The following is a 13,737-nucleotide window of genomic DNA, read 5'->3' as shown; positions in this document are numbered from 1 at the left end:
TGAGTATGTATATATTCATTTAATCCATATTATTTAAATACGGATGTTTACAAGAGTACAATATATGTTTAGTTAACAAGATGTGACTTTAAATATTTTAAGATTTCAAGATTTTAAAAATATCGTGAGTAATGTGAAACTGTAAAATAAATTACGTGGGTTGTATGTGCAACAACAGTGTGATATATATAATGTTTTCCTTCTTAATCCACCCAAATATGGACGGAAAGCATTCATTAATAAAAAGCCTATCGTAATCCACTCCTCTCCACTACTCTCCATTCCTTTTCTTCCTTAAAAAAAAACTCGAGAATCGCCTTTTATTAGTTTTCCTCTGAAATCCTTTCTTTTCTACTGTTAAAAAAACTCGAGAATGCAACTTAAAAGAAATGAGAAGAAGGGGAATGTAATGAAATCATCCCAAATTGAAAGGAAAGTTTGAAAGGATAGTCCCATGTAATTTTACTTTCATTTCTTTCCATTCTCATCAACAAAAAAAACTAGAGAACACATATTAAATTTTCCCTTCCTTCCAAACACTTTCATTTCTTTCACAAAAACATCTCCAGACTCTCAAAACAAGGCAAAGTAGATGACATATACTCCAGTGTTTTCTAACACAGCCTTCGCAATCAATCGTGAATCGACACGTAACAAAATCGAATGGTTGAATTAGGAGGCTGTAGACACGTGTAAAAATGCTTTTGCTTTATAACATGTTATATATTTAATTTAATTAATAATTAATTAATTTAATTAATATATGATATATGATCCAATTTGATAATAAATATAATTAACAGATGTGGATTATATAGTCGTTATATACTTTATAAATTTTCATTTGTGATTCTTAAACAATTAATATCATACACGTTTTTATTTGTTTATGTTGTATTGTATAAGTAGCTTTTATATCTTTAGTGTTATTTATGTTAGTCAAGATAGTTATTTCTCTTTTCTTTTCTTTTACTTTCACTCTAACTCAACAATACACAAATTATTTTATATTAATATCATTTCCGTTCTTAGAGCACTAATAATATTTTTCTCCGTTAAAGGAATCCGACGCCGGGGACGGTGGCACAGCCGACTCCATCGCGTCGTTAAACCGCCGTCACCGCTCGCCTTTTCGCCCACCGTCGCATAGGAGACGTTGAATCTGATTTGTTTTCTTCCTTTTTCTTTATTTTTCTTTCCTTTTTCTCGTTTCTGTTTTAATTTTCATGAATTGATTTTTTTTATTCTTCTTTGTTGTTGCAGTTAAAGAAGAAGGAGAAGAAGTAGAAGTGTTGAAGAAGAAAAAGGAGTGGATGTTTATTTTAGGGTTTTATAAATTACACAAATTAATTGAGCTATAATGTGGGTCAGATTTAAATATAAATTGGGCTAGATTTTTAATGTTTTAAATATCTTAAATACTAATATAACATTTATTCTTTTTTTTTTTTGGAACATCAAAATTTTATTAAAAACCACCCATCTAGCAAGCAGCTAGATGGACAAAAAACCAGAGATTACATTTATTCTTTTATTTCTTGCATTTTTTTTATTAATAAAATTTCTATTTTAATTTTTTTAATTTATTTTTGTTATTTGATATATATTAAATAATAATAAAAAGTATTAAATAATAATTAAAAATAATAGTAAAAAAGTGAATTAGACACGAAAATCTAACACTAAACGATTTTTCCTGTTTTAGCTTCAGTATTAAGCTTAACACTAAGATTTAATACTGACCCCAGTGTCACGACTCCTACTGCTCTTATACTCTCAATCACTTTCCACCACATTCCTTTCCACATAAAATAAACTGGAGAAGACATCATTAGAGTCTAAATTGAACTTTAGACACCTTTAGAGCTCATGAAAATTTGATTCTACCCAGTGTCTCACACTTCCTTTTTTTACTGTTTTTTTCTTTTTTGTTTTTTAACCTACTTATTGGCCGGAGGTCCATTCAGAAGCAATCTCTCTATCCATAAAATATTGAGAGGAAGGATTTTGTCTACTCGTTGGGTGTTGAAATGATTTTTTTATTCTAGGTTAGAGAAAGTTTGTCTACATCTTACCTCCACATAACCCATTTTTGTGAGATCGGGTGTTGTTAGCGGAGGTATATGGTAAGCAATGGGGTCATATGACACCATTGAAAACCTATAAATTGGGCTTATAGTGTTGAAATTAATAGTATAATATTCTAATGGTTAACAAATGACACCAATCAATTTTTAACATGTAACCCATTCAATAAAAACCTTATACTTGTATTCGTACTTGGGCGGTGAACTAAAATTACAAACGTGAAATTTAAAATAATGTACAACCCATTTAATATAATTTAATTAATGCAATTGAAAAAATTAAGCTACCCTATTCATCCCATCACTAGAGATCCGATACCCACAATTAAATTTGTTATATTTCCGTTGAGATAATTTTCGTTTAGATAATTTTCGTTTGTTATATTTAGGTTGAGATATTTTTCGTTGTATTTCTTATTTACCATTTTGCACTATATAAATTTAAGGTTTATTGATTTTAGATTTAATTTAATTTGAACTCAGAGTTTGTCAATCAATCTCTTTTTTTTTAACCGTAAGGTGTTGGTACATTGATGGTAACCTGACTTTTCATACAGGAGGTTAGGGATTCGACTCCCACGTGCTGCAAAAAATATTTCCTTTGTAGTTACCCGCCCATTTAATGCGTCTCGGAGGTTTTAGACGTCTATGTATTTGAACCTCACCCAATGGGGTTTTACCACACACGATGCTCATATGGATTCGTCGTGGGTGTTTCTCCCGAGGGGCTATAGGACAGTAATGGTTCATACGAGGGAAATGATCTCGTGGGTGGGTTCTGACATCGCATTCGGACCTCCGACAGTGACTCCTAACTGCTGTTAAAAAATTAATCTCTTTTTAGAATTGGTACGTTTCAATATTATATTATGACACCATCCATCTGCAATCCTGGCTTCGCCACTGTTGTTACCTTTTGTATATGAAGTTCTTATTACATTTACAATTACATAATGGATTATTTGTGTAACTTAAACCTTTGAGGGATGCTATATACTTAAACTAAAGTTGAAGGGTTATTATGTAATTAACTCATAGATAGGAGAAGATAAAAGAATAAGGTTGCGTTAGACGAACGTAGTCGGTATATATAGTTTTGTGAATAAGTCATCGCATCTGGGAAGAAACGAGATATAGCACATTGCATTAACTGATCTTAAGATTCCATTTTGGTTGTGTATCCGATATAATACTATCTTTTCTATTAACAATTTTAGAAAAAAACCACGTATGATCGAGTATCAAATAATAACCGCAGTATTTTAACGAATATTAAAATCTAATTATGATAAAAGTATTTTCTCGTTTTTTACATTGGTATAGGTGAATATATAAATAACGTGTGATACAAATAACGTTCACATGATCTAATTAATAATATAATATCTTCTTTATCGACTCATGCACAAACAAAATATTGAAGCAGTTACACACAGCTTCTATTAATATACATCTTAAGGTTCTTTTGCAATTTCAAGCTTCACTCCTCTTCTTGAGTTCTTTGCATGCATTTGTTTATACACTTGTTTCAAATTTGCCACTTGTTGTAATTCCAAATCTGAATATGGTAATATTGTGAATTGTGATATTAATAACCACCAACATAAAGAACCTTGTTTCAAATTTGCAATCTCGTATGACACTCCAAAATGTGTTTTTTCAAGAAAAAACTAGTTTCTGGAATTGGGTTAGCCTTAGTTTCTTTTTCCAACTTTTTATTTGTTTTATTTTTTCATTTCAAATTCACAAATCCCATATCAAGTGAACAACTTTTCCATGGGATTAATGTTAGTAATAATGATTCTCATATTGCTTGGTCTTTTTCTTTTAAAAGAATTTCCTCTCTTAACTCAGCTTATTCTTTACCATCAACTGCAATAATTGTAGAAAATGTCACACAAGACCAAAACCTTATTGTGGACAATAGTTTGAATTCCCATTTCGCTGACTTCAATATTGATGCTAAAAATCGAAACTTTAATGGATTACCTAAGAAAGTTTTTGACTTTGAGGATACCCATTTGATGACACTTGGCGAAAATCCGAAAAATCAAAGCTTTATTCGATTCCCTAATAAAGTTGTTGACTTTGAGGATACCCATTTTTTAAAACTTAAAGAAGATGTGAAATATGGAAACTTTAGTGCAACTCTTGTGAATCCTAATGAAGGGGAAGTTGTCACTAATCAAGAAAATGGCAATGGGAGTGTTGATTTAGTTCTTTTTCGAAATGTGAATTCGAAAAACAAGAAAGGTGACAATGGTGATGGGGATCTTGCTAAAGCTTTGAAGAGTTATAGTAGCTCTTTTAAGAAATGTGACATTTTTGATGGAAAATGGTTGAGAGATAATACAAAACCATATTATCCGGCCGGTTCATGTCGTAATGTAGAGCGAGCTTTTAATTGCTATCGGAATAACAGGCCGGATCATAAGTTTGTAAAATGGAGGTGGCAGCCATTTGGATGTAAAATCCCAAGGTAATTATCATAACTTTGTTGAAATGGTTTGAATTTTTTAACTTGTTCACCATTGTTTGATTAATTGATTATGACGTAGTGAAGTAGTCATTATTATTATTTTGGCATTTATAATTTACTCAACATTATGGAAGATAAATTACTTGTATAATGATAATGATGTTTTTCTCTAGTTTGAATGGATCATACTTTTTGCAAAGATTAAGAGGCAAAAAAATGGTTTTTGTTGGAGACTCCATAAATAGGAACATGTGTGAATCACTTATTTGCATACTCCGAAATTCACTCAAGGATAGAAGAAGGGCTTATGAGATATCAAAAGGCTTGGAATTTCAAAAACAGGGACACCGTGCCTTTAAATTTGTTGTAAGCTTTCTTCTACACATGCCAAATTTAAACATATTTGACTTTTGAGGCCAAACCTAGTAACATTGAGATGCAATTTTGAGACATAATTTTAGCTCCACTATTTATTTATTATATTTTTCATTGTTCTCTCATTTCTAGTTATAAAGTGGCTGTGAATTATTATTGAAACTTTTAGAAGTGTCTAATAGCTGATATAATAGAGAAAGAAGGAAGATGTATATTGAACTCTAAGTTCTGTGTGTGTAATTGTGTGTTATATGAGTTACATAAGCTTTCTATATATAGAAAGTATAGTTACATGATCTACCTCTATATTATGACTAGTATTCAACCTTATACTATAAGTGGTTGTATAATAGTGTCATACCAATTTGGAGGTTAAGATTTTGTTATTTGACCTAGAAAGTCAAACTATGAACTTTTTATCTATCAAGTCAAGCCATGCTTATCAATGCAGGACTACAACTTCACAATGGACTATGTGAAGTCTCCTTTTCTAGTAAGACAATCATTTTTCAAGCGTAAAATTGGACTTTCTAGGACACTAAGATTGGATTTGATGGACTCAATGACTTCAATGTACAAAGATGCCGATATTTTGATATTTAACACGGGACATTGGTGGACTCCTGAGAAAACATCCAAAGGGTACGAATCGTTACTTTCAAAAAAGTTATCTGTTGCACTATATCCAGAAAATTTCTTTATGTAAGTGGGACTAATGCCCTTCTTTCATGTTAATTAACAGGAACAATTTCTATCAAGAAGGGAACTATATTCACCCAAGACTCAAGGTTCTTGATGCTTACACTAAAGCTCTTTCTACGTGGGCCGCATGGGTAGATCAAAACATTGACAGCAGAAAAACACAAGTTTTTTATAGAGGCGATTCAGTCAATCATTTTGGGTACATTAATTACTCTTTTACAGACAATTTATGTTATTGAGTTCATAAACTTTTTTATAAGTTACCCACATAAAAAGATTGCTTCTTGAAGGTGTTTATTTAGTTATGTTCATTTGGGGTCTTGATATTTTTTTTATCAATTATACTAAAGATTATAACTTTATGCATTATACATTGTTAGATAGTATCATTTATTGTCTTGCTTGTTATCTATATAGATCTTGAATTACTGACCATACGAAACGTTTGTTTGCAGAGGTGGGAGATGGAATTCAGGGGGGCAATGTCATAGTGAAACGGAACCAATCTTTAATACAAGTCAATTAAAAAGGTACCCACCGAGGATGCGAATATTGGATAACGTCCTACGAGTGATGAAGACTCGTGTAACATATCTAAACATTAGTAGACTAACAGATTACAGAAAAGATGGTCATCCATCAATATACAGAAGATTGCGCGGGCCCCTAAGACCAAAAATTGGTGGAAAAACACCACAAGATTGCAGTCATTGGTGTTTGCCTGGTGTACCAGATACTTGGAATGAGTTGTTATATGTGTCTTTATTGAAAGTTGGAAGTGGTTTGTGGAAAAGTGAAATTTGATGTAATTGTTTTATAGAACATCAAACAATAATAGTTTACCTTGTAAAAATAATAGAAAGTTTAGATCTTTTTGTTCCTTTATAGTTTCTAGCTACTTGTTAAATGTCACTGTATGTTATTGACCAGATATATTTTAGGGATTATCATCTAAATGTTAGGGTGTGCTTGATTGGGGGTATTAGGGATTAGGGAATGGAAATGATTATCATTATAGGTGGTTGGTTATTTATAATGGAATGAATCATTATAGACTTTTGAGTAATGAAGCATTCCTTAACAAAATGGGGGTAATGAAAAGTGGGGAATGGAAATATGTAACTTCGCTCACCCTATTAGGGAGCTCCCAACGTGCACGTCTTGAAGGCCGCCCAGCTGCTAGTCCACGAGGACACCAATGGCAGCACTTAGCCCAGCTGCTAGTCCAGGGTTGCGCCCAGACCTTCGTTCTCCTGATCGTTCATTTCAGTCATGTTCCTGGACGGATGGACGGATATATACATGCATATATTACTTGTACCATTAATATTAAAGCTTGTAACATCTTTAATTATATAATTTAAGTGGGGTCCAATCTATTTGAGGAGGTATGTCATGGTTAGGAGTGTTTAGTCCTTGGGTTAGTCCTGGGAAGGAAATGGGAAGAAAGTGTTGATATGGCGCTGAGGACTAACCTGGAGACATGTCTCCATTGTGAGCTCTCTTATATAGATACCGATAATTTTATGTTCCAACTTCCTTTTTTTTTAATCAAAAAACTTCATTTTTCCAACTTCCTTATTATCGTAATTAATTTAATTATTAATTATAATTATTGTATTAAAAATATTTACGTTATTATTTTAATCTTAATCGGCTTCTTGTTCATTTAGTACCAAGTTGTCTGTTCACCATTTGTATCTCTTTTGGACATTGGCACATAGCAACCTGTCACTTATAAATTTTTTGATGTAGATCTGTTAAAAGAGGAGCAATACTAATACTAATCATTATGATTTTACCAACGTAAATGAATGAAAGGTTGCACATACCCACCAAATAAAATAAAAACTTTTTGACTTATTACGATTGCATCAAATTTTGCTATAAAAGCATCTTACTTTATTTTCGTTGATTTGTGATCATGTATGTAATGTTAATACTATAAATTATTTATACATACTATTATTACTATTGGCCGAAGGTATGATATGTAATAAAAATACTCCAAGACATCAATAATCTTTTATGTAATAAAAAAAATCTTTTGTTCATTATAGCGTTTAAACCCAGCATGACTAATGTAATGGGTATATCCATTCCATTACCTTAGTATTCCTATTACCATTAACATTCCCATTACTCAACTCAAACCAAGCACACCCTTAATTTTGTCTAAATTTTTTGACTCAAAACCCATAAAAAAAGTTGAAAATTTGCCCGGGCAAGGCGCAAGGACGCAAGATGACTCTTTGCGACCTTGCTCCCTAAGGACGCAAAGTGCCTCTTGCGACATTGGTTCCCGGGGACGCAAGGTGCCTCTTGCTCCCGCCTGCATGTCATAATCAATGTTTTCTTTCAGACATTTAATCAAACACCTTAGCACTATGAGGAGGTTATGTACCAATGAGAAAGCGAAAAGTTGAAAAAATGTGGTAGATTTCAAGGTGGTGATTCGGTTCTCACTAGGGTACTTTGATAAATGGTCTATAAAGGCGTATGTTGGGGTTTTCTTATTGTTGGTAAAGGAAATCATAGATATACGAGGATGCTATTGTACGAGTGATCATTGCAATGCGGGTTCAGGATTGAACGTGTCTAGATCGATATTGTCTCATGAAGGAATCCTATAATTGAAGAGTTGCATACTTCAATTGGTCTTCTAGTGTAAGAAGACGATCTTCTAAGTTTATGAAGATGGTGGTGAAAGACACTGAGATGGCCCAAGCTAGTAACTATGAGACTGGTTTATCGCTCAACAGTGTTTTTGGTGTCGAAAGACTTCACTTACTTGTAGGTTAACGATGGAAGTGTGGCGTGATTCGAGTAGCTTACTCGGTGGTATTAAAAGGAGTTGTTAAATCGGTTAGTGTAGAGTTATTGGGTTTGTACAAACATTGTTGGCAGGTTGGTGAAGGTTGTTTAATGTTTCCTTCAAGTGAGAAATTGTTGGAGTGTAAAGTTCGAATCAAACAAGGAAACAAATGCCAGTTCGTGTTCGAAGTAAATTAGGAGTTCCTGTCTGATGATAACTCGCGATCGCGAGATTTAAAGGGAGAGGCCTTCGCGATCGCGAAAGTGGCCCTGGGAGGCCAGAATTGGAGCACGATTAGGAGTCCACGTTTGAGTCTAATTCGTCTTAGTTGTAGCTCTATAAATACATCCTATGTACCTGTAACTTATGTGCACGGAATTGTAAGAAAAAAATCTCTAGTTTGCGCTCGTGGAACAAATTGTTCTCCGCGTTTTGAAGTTGAGATATAACCACGTTAAATCTCGCTTCATTTTATGTTTTTATTTATTGTTTCATGGTTTAGCTATTTCTTTTGTGGGTGAGTGATTGACTTAAATCATTTGTCTTGTTGGGTCATAATAATTTCTAAAAGCTTTTAGCCGAGTGGTATTCTGATTCCTTGTGTTTGGGGCAGAGTTTGAGATCGTGAGTTCAAGCCTCGTTCAAGTCATCCTCTAAATTAATCTCTCGGGGTTTTTTCTTCCGAATCTGTTCAGGATTCATACCCGGTCAGTGTGCACTTCGGAATGGTTTAATGATCGGGTTTCCGACTTTGGAAAAAAATAGTAAGTTATAAATATGATTGTGCATGTCACATCATTCAACACTAGACTAGTTGTTAACTTGTTATTGTTATTGATATCGAAATTAACTTTTATTAAATAACGTTAACTAATTCCCTTAATTAAAGTATAAATATACACATTCCTAATTATTAACGTCTTTCACGTATTAAAGACAATCAATTAATTAATAAATGTAAAATGTAAATTGAGAACACTTTAATTAAAAGATAAACGTATGTAAATATACTAATTACCCTTATTTCCGGATGTTTGAAAATCTCTTGTGGATATAACTTGCAAAATAAATACTGTAACAAACATTTACGCCGTAAATCAAGATCCTCGAAGATGTAGTTAACGAAATTTATGTACTCAATTTAACAATTCTGTTACACATCGTGTTTATATGCAACTATTTCGGGGCTAATTTTGTAATTTCATCCTCACTCCCTTTTCGCATGCAGTCTGGATTTTGCACAAACACCTATCTCTACTCCTGCATTCTGCAAATTTGTCTCCAACACAAAAACCTTCTCAAACACACAACCTTGTTTCATTCTTTTTAAGATTCATTTGTTTTGAACAACATTGTCTTATTTACATTTGTAAAGTTTGAAACTTTATGCTTTTTTCTTGGTTTTCACACACAAACACCGACATAGTGTGTGTTTCTTGGAATTAAAGTCCTTTTTAGGGTTCTTTAGGGTTTATTGTTGGCATAAACAATGAACCTAAAGAAAATTGTTGCAATCATGGATCACTTTCCGAATTGTGCATCACCAAGGAAGAAGGTTGTTTCAAGATTTGGGTTAGGGTTTATTTCAGTTTTTATAATTTTATTTATTTTATTTTCTAATTTTTATTTCAAGAATCCTAATTCAGATAAACTTTTTTATCAAGGGTATGATGTTAGTAATAATAATAGTTCTCTTATTGCTTGGTCTTTATCTTTTAGCAGAACGTCAATATTTATAGAAAACAACACACAATTAGAACAAAAGCCTAAGATTAATTTGGTTAGTGAAAGTAGGGCTAAATCAAATGGGTCTAATGAAGATATTAGTTTGAAGTATTTGGGTATCGATGAAAAAGGTAATACCCATTTTGGGAATTCAACTGGTGATGGTAAAAATGGATGCTTTAATGGAGTTAGTGCAAAAGGTGTTGACTTTAAGGATACCCAATTGATAAAAGTTAAAAATGATGTTAAAAATGGAACCTTTAGTGCAATTACAGTGAACCCTAGTGAAGGGAAAGTGTCAATTGGTCAAGAAATTGTTAATGTGAGTGCGAAATCAGATGGTTTAGATGCGAAATTGGATTCAAGAAACAAGAGTGATCGCATTAAAATTTCTCAGAATTTGGGGAATTTTGGTAGTGCTTTTGAAGAATGTGATATATTTGATGGAAGATGGGTGAGAGATGATACGAAACCATATTATCCGGCTGGTTCATGTCCTTTTGTAGATAAAGATTTTAATTGTCATCTTAATAAGAGGCCAGATAGTAAGTTTTTGAAATGGAGGTGGCAGCCATTTGGATGTGAAATCCCCAGGTAATCATCTTAATTTCTTATTTTTAAACTTTATTTTTGTGCATTTTACGATTGTATGATAATGATGTTAAATGCTAAAGGAATTGTAGTTTGCATGCTAATTTTACAGGCTTTCTGGTAGTAGTTTTGGTTTGATGTATTGCATACTTATAAATCTTTGACTTAAAATAGTCAGTTGGTTATATGTTTGACTTTTGTTATATTTAATTAAGATTAAGGCTGAGATTAAGTTATTCAATGAGTATCTGACTGCAGTTTTTCTTTGAGTTCAATAGTGATGCACAGACCAGATATACTCTAAGTATCTAGTATGCTAAATTGGCAAATAAAGTTAATATTAGTCAGTGCAGCCCATATATCTGAAGGAAGTTAGTATTGAATTAAGGATTTTGTTAACATGCATCAAACCACTGTCTGTACATTGGTTGAAATAGTTATAGCTCTTTCTCACTTTCTAGGTTCGAGCCACTACGATCTTCCTTTGTATCCTTTGGTTGAGAATATTTTCTTTTAAAAAACATTTTCGTTTCTCTAAGATTTTGCGTTATTTTTGCCAAAAAAAGTCAAACCTTTGTACATAGTGGTTATCACTTACCTTTTAACCGGTGGTTATCAATTGTACAATAGTATAAAGCATGTTAACGATTGTTAGCAAAATCTTTGAATTTATATTGTACAACACTCCATAGTAGTTATCTGATCTATATTGGAAAACTATGATTTCCATGATCAAATGACGCAGATTGACTCTTGTTTACTAAAAGTGTTTTTGCTATATAGTTGGATACACTAAAACACAGGTTGTTATTTGAAAGTGTTTTTGCTATATAGTTGAATACACTAAAACACAGGTTGTTATATTATCTAGTTATACTTATTTAACTTTCTGAGATTGGTCCTTAAAGTCTATTTCTATGATGGTTTTTCGATCAGTATGAATGCAACGGATTTTTTGGAACGACTGAGAGGGAAGAAAATGGTTTTTGTTGGAGATTCTTTAAATAGGAACATGTGGGAGTCACTTGTTTGCATTCTGCGAAATTCTCTCAAGAACAAGAAAAGGGTTTATGAAGTTTCTGGAAAAAGTGAATTCAAGAAAAAAGGAATTTACGCTTTCAGATTCGAGGCAAGTTTCCAACTTTTTTTAGTTCATATCTAGTGAATTCAAATTTTTTTTTTGTGGCTTTCAAGTAGCTCCAATTTTGTTAATTGCAGCATCAGTTTTGGTCTGTATGTGGTTGTTAGTTGTTAATTAAAATTTCATACCAATTTGGAGTGTGAAACTTTGTCAATTTGACCTTGAAAGTCAAACTACTTTGGAGTTTGTCTAATGAGTTAAGTCATGATTATCTGTGTAGGATTATAACTGCACAGTGGATTTTGTAAGCTCTCCATTTCTAGTTAGAGAATCATCTTTTAAAGGTATAAATGGTTCTTTTGAAACACTAAGATTGGACTTAATGGACCGTACAACTTCGATGTATCAAGATGCTGATATATTGATCTTCAACACCGGACATTGGTGGACTCACGAGAAAACTTCCCGAGGGTAAAAATCATTACTTTGAATTATATATTATATAATATATTTTCGCTAATGCCATATCATAAAACTACATTAAAGCGATAAAAATTCATTTTTTTTGTGAATGGTAACAGGGAAGATTATTATCAGGAAGGCAACCATGTTTACCCAAGACTTAAGGCTCTTGACGCATACACCAGGGCTCTTTCTACGTGGGCCAAATGGGTCGATAAAAACATTGACAGCCGAAAAACTCAAGTTATCTTTAGAGGCTATTCGGTTACTCATTTTTGGTAATCACAACCTCATGCATCTTATAGGTTATCAAATTAATTGGACTTCAACTAAAAGTTTCATTTCAAACCCAACATTTCTTTTTTGGATTCTTCTAACTACAACCCTCGTTTTGAGCTCATTAACGACATTCCTTAAGGTTGTCGTTAGAAAAAATCCTTGTATTTTAGAAGTTATGATAATTCATTAAAGTGTACAATAAGCATCACATAGAAAAAAAGGCTTCTAAACTTTATATGAAAATTCACTCGAACTTATCATATGAAGGATTCTAGGTTTGACCGCTAAAGTCAAAGTCTTTAAGCATATGATACTTATTTGCAGGGGTGGGCAGTGGAATTCAGGTGGACAGTGTCACAAAGAAACCGAACCCATCTTCAATACGAGTCACTTAACCCGCTACCCATCAAAGATGCGAGCTTTGGACAATGTGATGCGTGTGATGAAAACTCCGGTTATATATCTCAACATTAGTCGGCTTACGGATTACAGAAAAGATGGCCACCCGTCGATTTACAGAACGAAGTACAATATCTTAAAGGAACAAAATTCAACAGAGCACGCACAAGATTGCAGCCATTGGTGCTTACCTGGTGTACCGGATTCTTGGAACGAGTTGTTATATGCATCTTTATTGAAAATCGGAAAAGGAACTTGGAGAAGCTGAAATTTGGTGTGAAATTGTACCTAAGTTTCAGGTTTTTTCTTTAATAGTTTGAAAGAATTAGATGTGTTTTTAGTAATGCTAACAAGTGGGTAGCTTAATGTTTGTGGCTTTTAGTGTGATAATAATAGTTTTTAAGTTATGAGGAGAAAGAACTAGAAGTGTTCTATTATGACTAATAATTAGAGTTTTTATAAATGATACTCAGATTTTAGTTAAAAAATTTGGTGTGATGCTCCTGGTTAAAAGTGATACTCTGATTTTAGTTCAGATTTTAATTCTTGAGAGTTGTATGCTAAGAATGATACTAAGTTATGAGTATCACAGTCAAATATTACAAAATGCTTAGTAGTTTTACAAAACAGATAAATGTCTCTCGTTTGCAGAAAAATTAAATCTTGAGTAGCAATTGGTTTTATTACTTCGCACTAATACTCTGCACATGAAAATTGTCATGGTTAAATTGTACTTATAGTT

The 13,737-nt window shown here is 32.7% G+C and overlaps 1 protein-coding gene across 1 annotated transcript; it reads left to right on the top strand.

Annotated features, from left to right (window-relative positions):
* Positions 1-9,947: 9,947 nt before the first annotated feature.
* LOC139848183 (protein trichome birefringence-like 2) lies at positions 9,948-13,265 on the top strand. Its single transcript, XM_071837911.1, has 5 exons — positions 9,948-10,777; positions 11,711-11,903; positions 12,136-12,326; positions 12,437-12,595; positions 12,921-13,265. Exons 1-5 carry the CDS (start codon positions 9,948-9,950, stop codon positions 13,261-13,263), a joined length of 1,716 nt encoding a protein of 571 aa, XP_071694012.1. The 3' UTR covers positions 13,264-13,265.
* The last annotated feature ends 472 nt before the right edge of the window (positions 13,266-13,737 follow it).

Source organism: Rutidosis leptorrhynchoides, chromosome 5 (genome assembly GCF_046630445.1).
Source record: "Rutidosis leptorrhynchoides isolate AG116_Rl617_1_P2 chromosome 5, CSIRO_AGI_Rlap_v1, whole genome shotgun sequence".
NCBI lineage: Eukaryota > Viridiplantae > Streptophyta > Magnoliopsida > Asterales > Asteraceae > Rutidosis > Rutidosis leptorrhynchoides.
The sequence above is the reverse complement of the archived record's forward strand: the minus strand, read 5'-3'. Positions and strand labels throughout refer to the sequence as shown.

Coding starts and splice junctions, on each gene's coding strand:
- LOC139848183 (XM_071837911.1), top strand. CDS start 9,948: ATGAACCTAAAGAAAATTGTTGCAATCATGGATCACTTTCCGAATTGT. Junction 11,904..12,135: donor TTTACGCTTTCAGATTCGAG/GCAAGTTTCCAA, acceptor TTATCTGTGTAG/GATTATAACTGCACAGTGGA. Junction 12,327..12,436: donor CACGAGAAAACTTCCCGAGG/GTAAAAATCATT, acceptor GAATGGTAACAG/GGAAGATTATTATCAGGAAG.